Here is an 18,077-nt window from a genome sequence, read left to right on the forward strand (position 1 = left end):
GTAATTAAGAGATTATTTACACATGCACACTCCTGTCGTTCTCTCCCTGAGCATCTCATTAGTGCTCTGACCTCTCCACCTGCTTCCTCTCTGACCACGGCAAAGGAGGGAGATGGAGAAATATAGCGATATGGGGCGTGAGGAGGGGGAAGACGAACCCGGCGACTGAGGCCTTCTCCAAACATTAGCATGCGCGCCGTCACAGCCCTTCTCGAGACCCTGCTGTGGCACGGAAACATCCTCTATATGTATAGACATTAGCCGATGGGCCGGCATTTAGCACGAGGGCAGAGCGTATCTGCTCTGAAACGGGAGGAAAAATGGTAAGAGTGTCCGTGACTAAATGGGGATCTAATTGCAGGCTTAAGGGGAGTGATTACAAGATTTCCACCTTTTGCTGTGGAAATACACGCATTAATTCAGACACTTCATGGCCTGCAGATAGAAGCTAGAGATGACGATCAAAACTGTCTCAGAGGACAGAGATGAGCTTTACTCAGTCTACACTGTTCATTAAGGTGTGACACATTCATGAACTGACCTAATCTCTGTGCAAATAGTTTGTGAAGTCATTGAAGACGACAGTTTACCTAAGAATGTTTGTTGGTGCATTGAATACTTTTTGTGGCATTGAATACAACAATTTGAATAATGGATGTTTGTTGGTGCAACAAATGTAAAATGAATGTCAAATTTAAGCACAGAATACAACAATTTAATTTCTGTTGCATTAAATGTGCCAGTTTAAATAAAATGCTGGTGCACTGAATGCAACTATTTATATAAATATATATAAATATAATTTTTTTTTTTTTTTGCATTGAATACAACATAAAACATACAACATTTTAAATAATGGATGTTAGTTGGTGCACTGTTGAATGTCACAATATCATTTCTGTTGCATTAAATCCACCAGTTAATAATGTTTGTTGGTGCATTGAATGCAACAATTTATATATTTTGTGTTGCTTTGAAAATGACCATTTGTTTCACTGAATTCTGCAATTTATGTAAGAATGTTTGTTAATCCATTTAATTGCAACAATTTATATATTTTAATGTTGCGTTGCATTGTCAATTTAATTTTTGTTGAACTGAATGAAACTATTTAAATAAGAATGTTTGTTGGTATATTGAATGGAACAATTAATATTTTTATATATTTTTTATATTTATTTATAAATGTCACTGTGTCAATTAAAATTTTGTTCCGTTGAATGCTCCAATTTACATCATGTTTGTTGATGCATTGAATGCAACAAGTTGAAACAAATGTATGGATATTATTTTTCCATTGAATACAATTTACACCATTTTTGTCACATTAACTTATATTATAACCTAAATATTTTGTAACTCAGAATTCAACAATTGAATACGACCATTTATTTATTTTTTATTCTTATTTTATTTTATTGGCACTGAATGAGACGCATTACAAAATGTTTGTTGGTGAATTAAATGGAACAATTAATATATTTATATTTTTGTTGCATTAAATGTGCACGTTTAAGTAAGAATGTTTGTTGTTGCATTGAATGCAACAGTGACAGCAAATATCTGAATATTATTGTTCACCTGAATACAATTTACACAATTTTTGACATTAAATATAATTAATGTAATACAATTTATTGCATGGAATGCAACAGGTGAATGCAAATTTTTTTTTATTATTTTGCACAATGCATCAAATTGCATTAAATTGAACTATGAATATATTCATATTTTTGTTGCATGAAAATGTATTTTTATTAAATTAATTGTGGCAATTTAATTAAGTTTGATGCATTGAATGTTTTTGTGCATTGAATTTTGTCACATCTAATATACATAAGAATATTTTGTTACATGGAATGCAACAGTTCAGGTGACTGCTAAATTGTTGTTGCATTGATTGTGAAAATTTACATGTTTTTGTAAACAATGTTGAATAGAAGATTTATGTTAGAATGGAAAATCCTTAGTGTTACAAACAATTAAAACAGAAATTAATTCTGCTTGTGAAAGAGGCCCACTGAAACTAATTATCGAGTACCTGAAAACAGAGTATATCCAGTGTTTCTGAAAAGCAAATCTTGCATGTGTACAAAAATCCCCCTGTACCACACAGTGCTCTTCATCTGTCGCCAGGCAAACGCAGAACAAACAGAAGCTAAACAGATGTAATTTTCCAGATACAGACAGCTACTTTCAAACCCACGTGATTGGAGATGGCACATGACAATCCCACAGTCCCTCTGGGCCGACTGAGCTCTCATCTTGAAGTAACCATAGCATAAAAAGACAAGCATGCCTGCTGAAGAGAGAAAAAATGCCACATACAATCTAAATCGATACTGTCATTACCAGAGGACCCAAGCTGAATTAGATGTCACACCACCAGGGGCAACAGGGTTGACGCACGTTTAGATTATGAGAGCAGGTGATGTATTGAGATGGTCTGGCCCTTTAACTGAGCAGACTTGCCTGACTGCAGCAATTATAGATTAGCAGTTAGACTTGCACAGATGATCAAGCAGTGAACTTAGTAAATGGAATACAATATCACAACAGCAGGCGTTCGACTGTATCTCCATTAAAAGGAAGGCAAACTGAGTTCTGCTGCAGCTATGACGAGAACCACAATACATTTACACCACATTAAAAATGACTGTCAATCAGTTAAATCAAGAGTGAGAAGGGTGAAATATGTTAACTTGATGAAAAATGGTGAAAAAAAACACAATTTAATATATGTAATATAGAAACTTACATCTGACACAAATCCACAGGTGATCTTGAAAGTCACATGCTAGTCAGAAGTCTTGTGAACACTTTTTGTAACAAAATACTAAAACATGAACAATGAATAAGTAAAGCATAAAGAATTTGCAATGATGCATTCACAAGATTACTATGATATCAACTCTCTTAATATTTCTTAAATATATCCAATGTTCATTTTTTAAATAGTTTAAGTACATATGCAACAATAATGTCAAATTCTGTAAAACCTTTGAATTCATTTGCGTTTTAAAAATGGTCTAAACTCGGCAGTCTAGTCAAATGATGAAACAAAAATGGTATATGTTATTATCTACAGTTCTTTCCAGGAACGGCATTTTTGGGATATAGTATCTCTTAACAATTTTTGTGAATACGCACTTTTTGTAACAAAACGCTAAAACGTACAATGAAAAACTACTCTTTTTATATATATATATATATATATATATATATATATAATGTTGGATTCACAACATTGCTCGTAACAACTCATTATAGTCATATTTCAGGAGCTTGGGTTTTAAATTTAAAAGATATTTTCATCAAAACAAAAACTTACAAAAAAAAATTACTTTGTAATATTTCTTAAAGGGATAGCTCACCCAAAGCTTAAAATTCTGCCATTAATTACTCACCCTCATATCTTTCCAAAGTGTCGAAGACTGACACAGAAGAGAAGAAATTGATTAATAAAGTTATTTTTGTTTTCTTGCGCACAAAAAGTATTCTCGTAGCCCTGTTAAACCACTGATGTCACATGGACTATTTTAACGATGCCGTTACTACTTCTGGGCCTTGAACATTTCAGTTGCATTGCTGTCTATGCAGGGTCACAAGCTCTAAGATTTCATCAAAAATATCTTAATTTGTTCCAAAGATGAACGAAGGTCTTACGAGTGAGGGTGAGTAATTAATGACAGAATTTTCACTCTTGGCATTATGGTCAAATAATCAAAAAATGGCATCTGATATTATCTATAGCTCGCTATTACAGGAAGTGGAAGTTGAGCACACCATTGTGGGACATAGTATCTCTCAGTGTATTCGATGCATTTTAATCTATACAGAAGATCAGCAGAAACCGTAAACATAGCCATCTTTTATGAAATACTTTGGTTGTGTATTTAATTTGTTTTCACCATCTGTGTTTAGCACTGAAAAGAACCTAGAAAACCTTGGATCGTAAAAACGGTAAACAAGAGCAAAAATGCTAACTGACACATAGCTTTGTATTACATTAAGACATCAGGTGTAAATCTCCTCGCCAATGGTCTTATTCCAAGCAAGGGTTTATATGTAAAACAAAAGGCCAGGGGAGAAGAACAGCTCCCTCCCCGTGTGCCAGCGTAATGGCGGGTGGATACAGATGTCTGGAGCACATGATTCACGCTCCAGACGAGGTATTGATTTGGTCTGGGTCCCTGCTCTGATTTATTGTGTCATTTTTGTTTATAACGGTAGATCGAGAACACGAGTGTTTCGATTTAAGTGTGCAAAATAAAAGCAGCGTGGAGCAACGCAGCCGTCTGGCCTGTGATGAATTGCAGCATCCGGAACCCAACTTTGAAACAGGCTAGAGGATTGTCTTCATCAGACAAGGCAAGACAGGACGTCCATCACAGTGCAACCATCCAACACAGAGACTCAATAACGGCACAGAGCGAGAAAGCGGTGAAATGAAGGAATGCTGAAGGGAGAGTTAGACAACCTTTGTTTTAGGCAAAGAAAAGAAACTTTGTGACTAGTGGTTTAAGCCTCACAGCCTACAGACTTGAAAGAGACTAAATATTCATTGAAAATATACGTTCATATTTAGGTTTTATTGCACGCAAGTTTTGTTTTCGAATCCAAGAAAGACTCTTATGCAACTGCTAATGTAGAAAAGGGTTTGTTGTGGAACGAGAGACAAAAACGGAAAATTTTGCCTCTGATTATGTCTATTATGACATCTCACCCAGAGATTTCATAATGATGCACGATAAAGCAATGGAGCGTTACTGTGTTTTTACTCATGTATTTATGTACATGCTGTGTCTGCAATCTTTAAATTGTTCATTAGTTCGCTATATAGCAAACACCATATATTTACTACATGAGGAAATGATGAGTGAATTTGAACACTACTAAACATTATTATGAGATTACATCCTGAATAACCAAAAACGACTAAATCTGATTTGAAATCACCAAAATACCACCTTCAATAAAATGTCAAACCACATACATGTGTGGCTCAGATTTCATGCACTTTTTAATGTTTGAAATGACAACAGAAAAATATTCTTCAAAAAATTATTTTGAAGAAGAAAAGATCTTTTCAATGCAAACACTTAGTATCACAAAAGAAGTACTTAATTATAAAAACAACAGTCTCAGAGCATATTCGAAAACATGTTACCAAACATTCAGAAATAAATGAAGGTCATGGATTGTTTAAAAGTGCACGCAAAATTCAGCCTAATTTAAAAGAAAAAAAGGGAAATGCTGAGAAATTCTCTGCAAGGATCAATGTTTTTAGGAGTGGAAGGGCTGAAGCACATGAACGTGATACAGAATTAAGTGTCAACTAAAAGGCAAAGCAATTTCATATCCAGGAAGGATGGATGGGTCACAAGCGAAAGGCTTTACAGAGTGGGAAATGGTATTTTTACCATTTTTCTTGCCAAACAAATCCAAATTCATTTTTGGCCAAATCAATTTTGCCAAAATGATCGACACTTCAAACTTTCTGAAGTTTTTTCCCACCCTGAAAGAGAACAAAATGTCAGAACCATTAAAAGAGGGAACAAACAGGACGTGGAGGGTGGGTAAGAGAGAGAAAGAAAGAAGAGAAAGCAAATACAGAACTACACAAGTGTTTATTGAGCATGCTACAGATAAAAGCAGAAAACAGGAAAGAGAAGTCAAACACAACCAAGTCGAATCTTCCCGATTTTGTTAGAAAAAGTCTTTTAATTGTGCCACATCCAAAATTATGCCGAATCATACATTCCTACAGGGTTTTTAAAAAACAAAAACAATAAATATACACAATCCTTTTGTCCCTCTAATAAATTGTAGTGTGGATTGCCAATCAATATTATTTATTTTTTCAGCTCTTCTCATAAGCCTGTCCAAGAGTCTTTTCTGAAAAAGTGAACAAAAATGCTCAATCTTGGAGTAAATTAAGACTTTAGGCACATTAACTTTGGTCCCTTCTACTATAGTCGTCTTTCAAAAATCACAGAAAGAAGTGATTTCCAATCCATGCAACACTAGGAATAAAGATGCACCAGTTGGTACATGCCACTTAGAATAAAGACAATGCACATAGATGAAACAAAAGCTAGGGAAAAATGGTGTAAAATGAGCAAATATCATTCTCTTGTTTCCCTTCAAACAACATAAGCAGGATTGGTGGGCTAAGAATGGGCCTAACATCTCAGTGACGATCACTAGAGAATCAGTTTTATTTACAATTCTTAAATCAAAATGTCACAGACATTAAGAACCGAACAAACAAACCGCAAAAAAATAAGGAAAACGTCTAAGAGGTTTTTACACATTATACAGATCAGACACAAAAGGAAAAAACATTTTTTTTTTGTTTATCTCACCCTCAGATGACTGCCTGGGTTTGAGAATATGAAGTATGAAAAGACTTCTGTAAGTTTTGTAAGGCACATTCTTCTCTGTTTATTATAAGAGGTTCAGACTTTACACCACAACACCTTTCCACCCCTGAAGAGGTTATGGGTCAGAGCGTTGACGAGGGAAACGGGGTAAAAAAAAATGTCCTTGAAAACAGTCACAATATTTCCTTCTTTCAACAACTTCTTGTGGAATGAAACTTGGGAAAAGAAATTCTCAAAATTGTGGTCCCCAGTGTATTTAAACAGTCAACAGGTAACGCTAGAAAAGCAGTTGGGAGCAAGACCTCTCGGGTTGCTTTAGATGGTTGATTTGGAGAAGGAGACCTTCAGGTGGTGGTTATTACCCATGTTGTAATTGTGGAGGTCGATGAGGCATTGAATAGCTTCCTCGATGGTTGTCATCTGAATTAGGGCCATTTTATGATCTCTGCAGAGAAAAAGGCCAGGAAAAACGGTCACACGAATGAAAGAAATGGCAAAAGCGTCATTTGATAAGGATCTGAACGGGGGCAGACTTACTGGAAAAACTTGAAAGCTTTCACAGTGCCACCGGAGTTGGAGAACAGGACTCTGAGGTCTTCTTCGGTTATGTCTTGCCTTCAAAACATGACAGAAAAATTACTTAGCTCCCCGACGACAGACACAAAGATTGACAAGTGCCGAATAGAGCTTTTTACTCACGGGATGTTTGACAGATGCAGAGTGGCAGAAGGAGGGAAAATGTTCTGGAAGTTCTTGGAGCCGGGCTTTTTGAAACGATGCAGTGGTGAGTTTGTGAAGTCTTTCGTGAGACCCTGGTCATCTAAACCGTCCCTCGGTAACTGAACGGTTTGGTGCTTCGACATCGTAACGCGAATGATCTTTGAATACATCTTCTGACCATTTAGATGGCTCATCGCTGAGGCACATCCAAAAAAAAGAGAAATGAGGTGGTGAAAAATGAGAGGTCTCTTATGCTTATGAAGTCTGCTTTTTTTTTATCAAAAAAAGTAATATAGTGAAATATTCCTAAACAAATGTTTTCTATTTGAATGTTTTAAAATGTAATTTCTTCTTGTGATGGCAAAGCTGAATTTTCAGCAGCCATTACTCATTCAGAAATCATTCTAATATGCTGATGTGGTGCACAAGAAAGTTTCTTATTATTATTAATGCTAAAAACTGTTTATTTCTAAGGAGATCATGCTACTTTTTTGATACTTTGATGAATAGAAAATGCAAAAGAATAGTATTTACTTTTCTAAGATTATAAATGTCTTTACTGTTGTTTTTAATCTATTTCATGCATTCTTGTTGAATAAAATCATCTAACACCAAAGTGTATTTTGCAACTCAATTGAATTTGACTGGCGTGTAAACTTAGCCATGACAATAACGGCTGTGCTGTTAGGGATGTTTCAGTATGCAGTCTTACCAAGCTGAGCCTGGTTCATATCAGCCATCTGTATCAGTGCGCTGTCTTTCTTATTAAAAAGAATCTTCACACGCTGCACATCCCCATAAACCCCTGCAAACAGAGCAGCCAGCAGCCGGAGAGGAAACGAGAGAGGGAGGAAAGAGTAAGGCGTGAGACTCAGAGAGTGGAAAGATAGACCGATAGACTCACAGAACGTTCATCGAAACGGAGAAAACTAATCACAACCTGACAAGAAGACTCGGAACACCCTCAAATTCAAAGTGAATTAAGAACTAAGAAGGAACAGAAATACTGTGCAAACTAAACCAAAGATCACATGCACTGAATCAAATTAAATACTTCAAAAAGCCTGAGAAGAAAAAAAAAGACTTTCACTCTAAGAGCCAATTAATGGTAATGGTTTAAAGTCATCATGCAATGGCATTCGCAATCCATTTTACTTCCGTAATGTTATGTACTTCCAAGAATGTTCAACAGGAAAAAAATATGTAGGGCTGGATCTGATTTTACCCATTTGGAATTGATTAATAAAAAGCTAGAACAGAGCCTGATTGTGAGTTTGCAGTTGATTAAAGGACTACACCATAACCAGCATCCACTTTTGAGGCGAAAAATAAATGTAAAGTTCACCGCTATTAAGAAATTAAAGTGCCGTTATATTAACCTTTTTTATATAAACTAGCACTAAGTGTCTGCATTAATTATTTGTAACATTTTAATTACTAAACAAGTTCCCCATTGGCCACCAAAATTAAGTCAATAGATCAAACCAATAATTGGTTTTAAATTATATTTTTAACAGAGTTATCTTTTTGCCACTTTAATATCAAATTACAGATCAAAATGCAGATAAACAAACATAGTGGAAGCCACAAAAGATGATTTAAAAAGATGTACAATTTAAGTTGGATTAATTGAAATGTTTATGGCCAATAAAACCAGTTACATTTTTTCTTGACTGCAAAATAAAGTCTAAAAGCAAAAATAAAAATCATAAAATTTTTTGTTTGATATGGGTTCTCAGACATGAAAATCCATCAATACTCAGCACTGGGCATAAAAGAAAATTATTGGCCAAAATTTATAGGAACATTTAATAATGAATTAAATTATGTAGATTTTCATTTCATGTTGACTTTAAATAAAATAAATAAAAGCACATGAATAATAATAAGAATAACAGAAACAAAACAAAATAAAGGTAGAGCTAACAAGAACATACCGAAGAGGGTAAACAGACTGTGGGGCGTAACCATCTTTAGAAGGAGAGAGGAGCAAGCGGACAGAGAGAAGAGTCGAGGAAGAGCGGAGATGAACAGATCATCCATAACGGAGGGTGGTTTCCCGCAGAATGGTGAAGTGGTCATGGATCATGGTTCAGGGCGGTTAATTGGGGGGTCCCAAGTTTTGTTCAAGCAAAAAAAACATGAACAACGAGGTGTGGTCAAGGCGTGGCAAAAAGAAGGGATAAAGAAAAAGAAAAACATCAGGGGAGAAAGAAAAAGAGAGACAGAGAGAGACAGGATGAATGAGAGAGAAAATCAAAATAGAGAAAAGAGGGAAGCAAATGCAGAATATAAATGAGGGGGGACAAAAAATATAATACAGGTCAGTACACAGGAAATGCAGGAGTTTGGTCAAAGAATGGCTGCTTTATGCATTTCTACATTGTATAAGCAAATAATTATGCCAAATGTAGTTACCCAGTACCAGGGTAAGGATACATTCATACAAAAAAATAAAGAGGAGCATCGGATAATGATAATAATGATCTGAACAACGGCAGAGTTATGACGTTTTTAAGTGGCATGCAGGAGACTGAAGATCAGGAAAAGCTGAAAGCGTCACAGTTTCAAGCATTTGATTCACAGAGTTTTACCCGGTTCTTTGTGATTGCCATGCTTGTGTAGACATGAAACCACCTTTTAAAGTTATGGTGTGGACAGACAAAGTCACAATTGACTCCACATCAATACGTGAGGACTGACGCTGAAATAACATTGAACATTTGTCGAATTTATCAGATGAGCAAAGGGGTACATGGTTCATTAGCTTTCAAAGAGTGAGAGTTAGACAGTTTATACAAAAAGAGAGAATAATTCGCTTTGTGGAAGTTATAACGTAAACAACCAGAACTTAAACTTAATCCATTAGTTCTGTTAAACCAGAACTAATGGATTCAGATATTCAAATCAATGAGAGTTTGTAGTTATTATAATAAGCAAGTGGGTTTAAGAAAGACATGAGACAGTGAACCTCACAAAGAAATATCTGGGTCATATTTCACCTCAAAATAAAAATGTGAAATTCAATTTTATATGAAAGTAAATTAAGCATATAATAAGGACATCTAATAGTTGGCTTTGGACCAAACTATTTTTATTTTTCACAATTTATACTATTTGCATTAAATATATTACCAACAAATACTATGATGGAAACTTACAATTATATTTCAACTACATGCAATAAAATAATAAGCAATAAATTAAATATAAAAAATTGCTAATTATATTAAAAACAAATAAATAATTATTTAATACTTTTTAAAAATGAAAAATAAAACTATTTAAAAAAGAAATCAATTTTAAATTGTTTTAAAAACTGTCATTAATTAAAAACTGTCATTAATTAATTGAAATATGACAAGTATTTAATTAAAAAAAAATTGTGCAACAAGGGTGTTATGAAAAGAGTGAGTGAAAATGCAAAATGAGGCTACAGCACACTGAAAATACAAATAGGACTAAATCTCATAGAGGAAGTGGCATTTTCTAGGAGTCTAAACATATAACATGGCATGACATGACAAACAGAAATATGTAAATGTGAAGGAGAGGTTGAGACGTAATAGTACACTGACCTCTTCATTTAGATTGCTAACGAGCAGCACTCCGCTGGCCCCCGAGTGCCCAGATAGAGCGACTCTTCCAGCTGCAGCAGCGGCAGCAGCAGCCGCACTCAACGGGCTCAGAGTACCTGGAATCACACAGGGAGGTGTAAATGGGCATTCTAGTCCAGAAGTTACATTAAAAAATATTACATGCTTGAACATACATAAACAGAACTGCGAAATTTGTAGGGTGATGCGGTATATTTAATAGGTCACCATTCAGCCAACTTTAACTGTAGTTAAAGGAAGCGGCCTAGTCATCATCTCTAGTCTGTTTTAGACGTGACGGCCGATAAAAGCTGAATTACACACAGGTAAAACATATTAGTTCTTCATCCTGATGTGAGAGGGACCAGGTTAAGACCATGTGGGGTTTTAAAACCTAATCATTTTAAGCCTAATATCCATAAAATACCTGCCTGATTACGTGGCAGGGGAAATGTCAAATTGCATTTTAAATTAAGAGGCCTTATGAGTAGATCTCTGAGAAAAGGTCAGTCAAGGCACTCAGAGACACAGACCTACGTGACATTTTACAGTAGTTAAGAGAACATTCCAAATATATTCAATCTTTTATAAACGCAGCTTTCTATTTTCATTTTCACACCATTCAGACATTAAATCAATGACGCTGATTCAAATACTGTCCCCATTCAGCGGCACTCAGAATCAATCACGTTATGAACAAATGATGGTTTTGGCTGACAAACGAACTGACAACCAATGGCCATTTTGTCTCCTTGAGTACTCAACAGATAAAAAGATGAATGTCTTTGATTGTTGCATCACATCTTACTGTTTTTTAAGCATCTCATGCCATGAGCATCACATTTTTAAGACATTGTGTGAAGCTACAAAAGATGCTCTAATAAAATAATTTAAGACATCTTGTTTTTAATATGGCTCTGGAATGAAAGTCACTGCTAAGAGTGTTCATGCAAATATAATTTAGTTTCCTTTCATACGGTGTTCCACAGAGTCATACAGGTTTGCAATGAGGTTGCATTAGGGCATGTGAATGAAGACAACAAACACCGAATGACACACCAAAATAGATAGTAAAAAAAGAGGCCAGTACCTGGGATCTTACCGAGCAGGGAACTCGTATCTTTACCCAGGGCAGCAACCATAGAGGAGTCCAGAGCAGGCTGCCCATCTCCAGCAGGAAGCTCTGGCCTAGTGTAGTCCCTGCTCTTATCATTATTGTATTTTACATTCAGGTTGACAAGTTTTGAGTAGTCTATGCGAAGGGTACAACATGCATTGTATATGTTCTGACCATCAAGAGCCTAGAACAAAAGAGAAAAAGATAGAAAAAAAGAACAAGGCGAGAGAGACAGAAAGAAAGAATGTGTCGTCTTCGTAGGGCACTAAAAACGTGCTTTTCACATGAACTTCCGCTGAGAGCAAACCCACCACTTTAGCTTGCTGTGCACTTGTTGGATCGTTGTACTGCAACAGGGCCTGAAACTGATTGTTCTTGGTGAATGTGATGATTTTCATGACGGTGCCAAACTTTGAGAAGATCTATTGACAGAGAAAGCAGAGCATTGAGGGGGAGCTATCAACAGAGGGGAAAAGACATTACAAAAAAACAGAATTAACACACACAGCATCAACAGCACATCAATTTGTCACCAATATAAACTGTCAATAAGAGGCTGATCCAAACTGTGACGTCCCCTACCTGCTGCAGCACGTCCAGGGTGACGGGGTAAAACATGTTATCAATGATTATCCTCAGCACTGGACTGGAGGGCGCACCGCCACCATCGCTAGAGTTGGACCCTGATGTGAGAGTCCCACCTGACTGGAGATCAGTTACAAGCACTATGTTAAACATAAACAATGGGAAAAATGTGGTCCTCACAGCAGGTCATTGTAGCAAAGAAACACTCATGTTGACAGGAAGAAACCATCTAAACTACATGTAAAGCAACCAACAACATTTTCTCCCTTATTAACCAAAGAATCCTTAAAATGTATTCAAATGTTTTCCAAAAAAATATTAAGCAGCACAGATGTTTTCAACATTGAAAATAATAAGAAATGTTTCTTGAGCACCAAATCAGCATAGAATGATTTCTGAAGGATCATTACTGAAGACTAAAGTAATGACAAATTCAGCTTTGTAATCACAGGAATAAACTGCTTTTTAAAATAGAAAAAAATTTATAATATTTCACATTTCTTATCAAATAAATGCAGTCTTGGTGAGCATAACATTCTTTGAAAAACATTATAAAAATCTTACAGACAGTACACTTTTGAACAGTAGTGTAAATTTAAAAGGCCATGCGCACTATAAGTGTCCATGCACACTAAATAGCAAAAAATGTGTATTGAAGTTCTGATTGGCTGTCCCTTGAAGTATTTAAATTTTCTGAAAGAGTCAGGTAATTTGTTACCTGGTTTGAATTGTCGGTCTTGAGTTCTTTGTGATTGGAGTACTGTATGTAGACCGGCACACTACGGACGTGAGGCGTCACAGCCGAGTAATAACTGACCATTGTCATGGCAGCTTCCTCTGTGCTGAGCTCCAGAAACGCCTAAGACAAAAATTATTTCAGTGATGAAGATGAACTCAATGAACTCAAAAATGTCAGACCAGAAATAGCAAATCTCTTTTAACACTCACCAACTCTGACAAAAGTGAAATTGAAACCATTTCAGCTTGCATACGCACCTGGTTTTTGCCTTTCAGTGTGAGGATATTGGTGACCTTTCCGAACGGAAGCCCCAGGGCAATGATCTCTGTTTCCGAGACATCGTTGGGTAACTTTCTAATGTGAAGAACACGGGACGGTGGGGCATCGCCGACTCTGTCTTCAACTCGAAGTTTTTTGCTGTCACTGCCGTTGGATGTCGTATCTGCAAAAAGAGGACAGAAAGAGACATTATATACAGGGAATAAAGACATTTCTAGATGAAAAATGCTAAATCATAAGGACAAAAGAAGCTGATTTAATTACTCTGGTAGGACTGAAAGTGTGTCTAAACTGTACTTTAAGTTTCTCTTTTATTACATTTCACACTACATTTCCAGTCATGATCCTTAATAGATAGAACCCAAGAAACAAAAGCTTCCCTTAATCGCGTAAAGTCTTTCCTCTACTGAATGGGATATTGAAATCTATTGTTGGAGAAGCTGTAATAAGATGCAGAGCACACATAATCACAATTCCGGTCACATGCTTTTTAAGCGTGGGTGCCCACCTACAAGAGAGCGTAAGGTTATTCCCAGATAGAATCTTCTCAGATCAGATATCACACTGAAACATCTGTTATAATTTGATTATTTTAATGCTCTTCACGGTCGAGAAAACTGAATATTTTTGAATGGGGGGGGGGGGTCAGGGACACTTACCGCTTATACTGCTCAGCCCAGAACTGGGGCTGTTATACATGCTGCCGGACAGCAGCTCATCTGATCCTCTCTGCGGAGACACACAAAGAGACAAAAATAAAATCCCACCCTCCAATAAAGATGTTCTCCTTTCACAATCCCCTAAACCAAACAATGAAATACAGCTCTTTCCGGACAGCTTAAGGAATCAAGGCACATAAAACACACGTCCACACGCTTCTGCCTTTCCGCCTTATTCTTCTAGATTGTTGCTTTAATCTTGTTGAGTCTAAGATGTCAGACGCTGTCATCTCATCCTGAGCTGCCCACGTTCCCGAAGGGCCCTGGTGCGATCAGGCTGCCGCTGGAAGTGCAGCTAAAAGTGACGGATGGGAGACGGCAGGCAAATGGCGAACCGGCGCAAACCAAACTTCCTAATAGGATCATCTCAGGTTCGAGCCTTCCAAAAATTCCACCGAATTGTTCTTTATCGACGCTGCTTTTATGGCGCCAATAAACCCGCCGCCGCTGCTGCCTTCTGGGCATTGACACTACAAACAATCAAGGGAATGGTGAAGTTTCACATCGAAACGACCGAAAGCAGAAGAATACATTAAGAGATGGCAAGGTCTTAACAGACAAGCCTCAGCATCAAAACTGATTAGAACAGAAGAAAAAAAAAAAAGCAGGACTTTAAAGCAATAAGATCAAATGCTTCTTTTTCCACCTGCTTTCCCAGAAAGACCAGCTAACATTGTTTTCCAGGGAGGAAAATTCTGTTGTTGGCAAACAAACCGAGTTAAAAGGCCTGTGTTCAGAAAGCATCTCTGGAAAAGAACAAGTTCTTCTCTAACCATCTTGGACATAAACTGCCCCCATTCAATTACTACCAGCCTAATTTTATGAAAAGCGGAGATGGAGACCTGTAACAGGCCTGTATCAAATATATAAGGGACAATTCTACATTTCCGCACAACACTTTTCTTTCAACGACAAAGAATCAGCCACATAATATCCAATAATGCACTTAAATGGCTTGGCAATTCTTTGTCCATTCAAAAACAAATTACGTTTGCATCACCCTAGGCTTCTTTGTCTTTTTCCATGTGGCTTTGACGCCACGCAATACGCAAATGCGTAAAAAAAAGAAAAAAAAGAGGGGAAATAAATGCTAAATGCTGTAAAGACAAATTATGTTCCTGACAAAAGTGAAGTGAAAGTTCACTTATCTACATAATGTCATATTTTGGAAACATCTGCAAGGTTAATGACTCAGGCTGCCTTAAAATTGCATTTTAAAGTGACAAATTTAGGGTGGCAATACTATTGCATTATATTCCAATATAAAAACATAAATAAATCATCATCATCAATATTATATTGCCAAAATGCAATATTAAAGGTGGCTGGGTTCGATACAGCATGAATGAAAAAATAATAATATTTAAAGTATTTGCACATTTTAATATTTAAAGTATTACTATTAAGATAATAAAATTAGTAATTATATTCTTGTTCAATATGTACAAAAGACTTAAACATTCCAAATTCAACGCGAATATACTGCTTCTACAGGTGCATCTGTATTAAGCTTAATAGCAAATCTGACACTAACAAGCAATTATTTGTATAGCAATTAATCACATGCCAATTTTGTAATCGAGACAGCCCTATTTCAGAGTAACTATTAAAAAAAATACCCTAGTTTACCATGTAACAGCGGTAGAGTTAACTACTAACCACACTGCTCTGGTATCTATGGGGTCAAATTTCTGTTGTGGTTTCCACTTGTTCTCACCACTGCAATATGCAGCCATCTATTAAAAAACTAAATTACGATCATATTCATATTTATGCATGATGTACTGTGCTCTCTTTGTCAGGTTGCTATTGCACTGCAAAATCCTCCATGAGATTACTTTAGTAACCACCTATCCATCATCCAGACTACATACTGCACGAAGGATACTGAAAACAGTGTTTACCTTTACACCAACTGCGACATCACCAATGCTGTTGAAAACACAAAGTGAGATTTGATCAGACAGATACTAAACACCAGGAATTTGCATGCAAAAAAAGGAGGGCTAGAAATCCTTTAATCTGACTCTTTTCAAATCCCCTCCATTATTCAACGACAACAAATTAAGCTGATGAACATTTGAGTATTTCATCACTTTATCCCACTCTTCCTCTAGCAGGCCAGAAATGCACCTATAAATGCTGTCTAGGTAGGCTGCTCACTAGGCTTCAGGACTAAAAACTTCATAAAGGATATTTTGATATCTAGCCAAATTAATTTTGAGGTTAAAATACGAACCATTTAACTTATCATTTAGACGTTTTTCAGCTTTAAATGCAACTCGACACATTTTTATAATCACTGAGAGGTGTTTTATTTGATACATTTTATGATGGTATAAAAGCTAACGTGAGGCTAACAAAAGAAACATATAACGTTAATTACAACCTAAATGTGATCCACTTGGGAACTGAATCAAATTCTAGCACATTAATATATTAATTACAAATCAAACTAGTTAAAAGACTCGCTTAATTAAACTACTGTTTAATTTTACGTGCATAGCGTGAGCAATATATATATATATAACGTTAGCTAACAGTGAGGCTAACCTGCAAACGCATGCTTGCTGTTTTTGGACTCATGTTTGTTATGTTTACTAATTTGAGTTCTTGCGCTTTTATATCTTGGCATTTCATACAAGACAATACAATACAACCGTTACAATAGGATTAAGAAACAAACAGTTGTTCAAGTGTTACAGCGCTAGCGTGCTAGCAGCGTTAGCATTCCAGTAAGTGTGAATAAACTCTTCTAATTCACGTTCAAATGATTGTTTTATATACATATAAATGAAGAGCGCTTTTGATGCTCACCCGTCCATTTCTGGTGATCTGTGTAAAAAATAAACCCGCTGAAGAGTTAGTGTGTGTGTGTGTTATTCCTCCTCACTGGCTTTAGCAGACACACACACACACACACACACACACACACTTCTGACAAAATGGAGGCGGAAACTGAGACACGAGGAAACACACACATACACACACCTACTGTAAACACACAATACATGTGAGATATGCCTAATGCCTAATACCGGTAATATATTAAGCACATACACACCAACTTAAATAGATAATCTTTTATTATAAGCAGTACATAAAATAATAAATGTAACATCCTAGAAGAAAGTTGTATTGCTCAGAGTTACTCAGCAGGAGACTTAATGAAGATCTCAGCATTTGTAAACTTTTTTTTCTCAGATGGAGTTCCTACTAAATTCCTTCTAAGAAATATGCACACAATAAAGGAGACAATTGTTTCATTATGTTGTCATATTCAGCTATACAATTTAGTTTGATTTCATACTGAAACTGAGCATTTGGGAAACTGTAAAGATCTCGTCTGAAACTCTAGAAGAGACATATATGAGATTAATAAGGTCCTCTCAGAAAATACACCTCGGAATTGAGAGACTATATACAGAACTGTGCAAAAGTCTTAGGTCACAAGTATTTTCACCAACAAAAAATGGTTTGAATCAGTTATTTCTATCTTTTTCTGTAGTGTGTCAGCAGGAAATATCAGTTTACATTTACAAACATTATTTTTGCCATTAATTGTAATAATCCAGTAAGATTTTTGTTTGCACGAGGAGTCTGACAGCAGCCAGTGCTCCACGCATAAATCTGATCTCACCATCATCCAGTTTGTCTGGAATGACATGAAGAAACAGAGCAAACTGAGACTAAATCCAGAAGAACCGTGGGAACGTCTCCAAGATGCTTCAAGAGACCCACCTGGAAAGCTACAATACTGTGAAAAGTTTTAGGCACTTGGGTAAAAATGCTGTAAAGTGAGGATGCTTTCAGAAATAATTTATTTATCAATTAACTTCTATTAACTAAATTAAATCAACATTTGGTGTGAGCACACTACGCATTTAAACAGCTTTTGCGCACAGGTAGCTTTGCAGGTAGGACTCTTGAAGAATC

The 18,077-nt window shown here is 36.2% G+C and overlaps 1 protein-coding gene across 2 annotated transcripts; it reads right to left on the bottom strand.

The window, feature by feature from the left end:
• Positions 1-4,951: 4,951 nt before the first annotated feature.
• LOC306865206 (polypyrimidine tract-binding protein 2-like) lies at positions 4,952-17,103 on the bottom strand. 2 transcript variants are annotated; one of them, XM_079409673.1, is made up of 14 exons: positions 16,959-17,103; positions 16,046-16,073; positions 14,082-14,151; positions 13,401-13,585; positions 13,123-13,263; positions 12,402-12,524; positions 12,131-12,241; positions 11,793-12,003; positions 10,685-10,800; positions 9,044-9,077; positions 7,819-7,911; positions 7,086-7,302; positions 6,924-7,001; positions 4,952-6,831 (listed from the first exon to the last, which is right to left on the bottom strand). In XM_079409673.1, the coding sequence occupies exons 1-14, from the start codon at positions 16,964-16,966 to the stop codon at positions 6,702-6,704; spliced, it is 1,545 nt and encodes a 514-aa protein (XP_079265799.1). In that variant the 5' UTR covers positions 16,967-17,103; the 3' UTR covers positions 4,952-6,701. The 2 variants fall into 2 exon arrangements, with proteins under 2 accessions (XP_079265799.1, XP_079265800.1); XM_079409674.1 differs by having other exon boundaries at positions 4,975-6,831; positions 11,805-12,003; positions 16,959-17,083.
• Between the last annotated feature and the right edge of the window lie 974 nt (positions 17,104-18,077).

The sequence above is a fragment of the Barbus barbus genome, assembly GCF_936440315.1.
Source record: "Barbus barbus genome assembly, chromosome: 46".
NCBI lineage: Eukaryota > Metazoa > Chordata > Actinopteri > Cypriniformes > Cyprinidae > Barbus > Barbus barbus.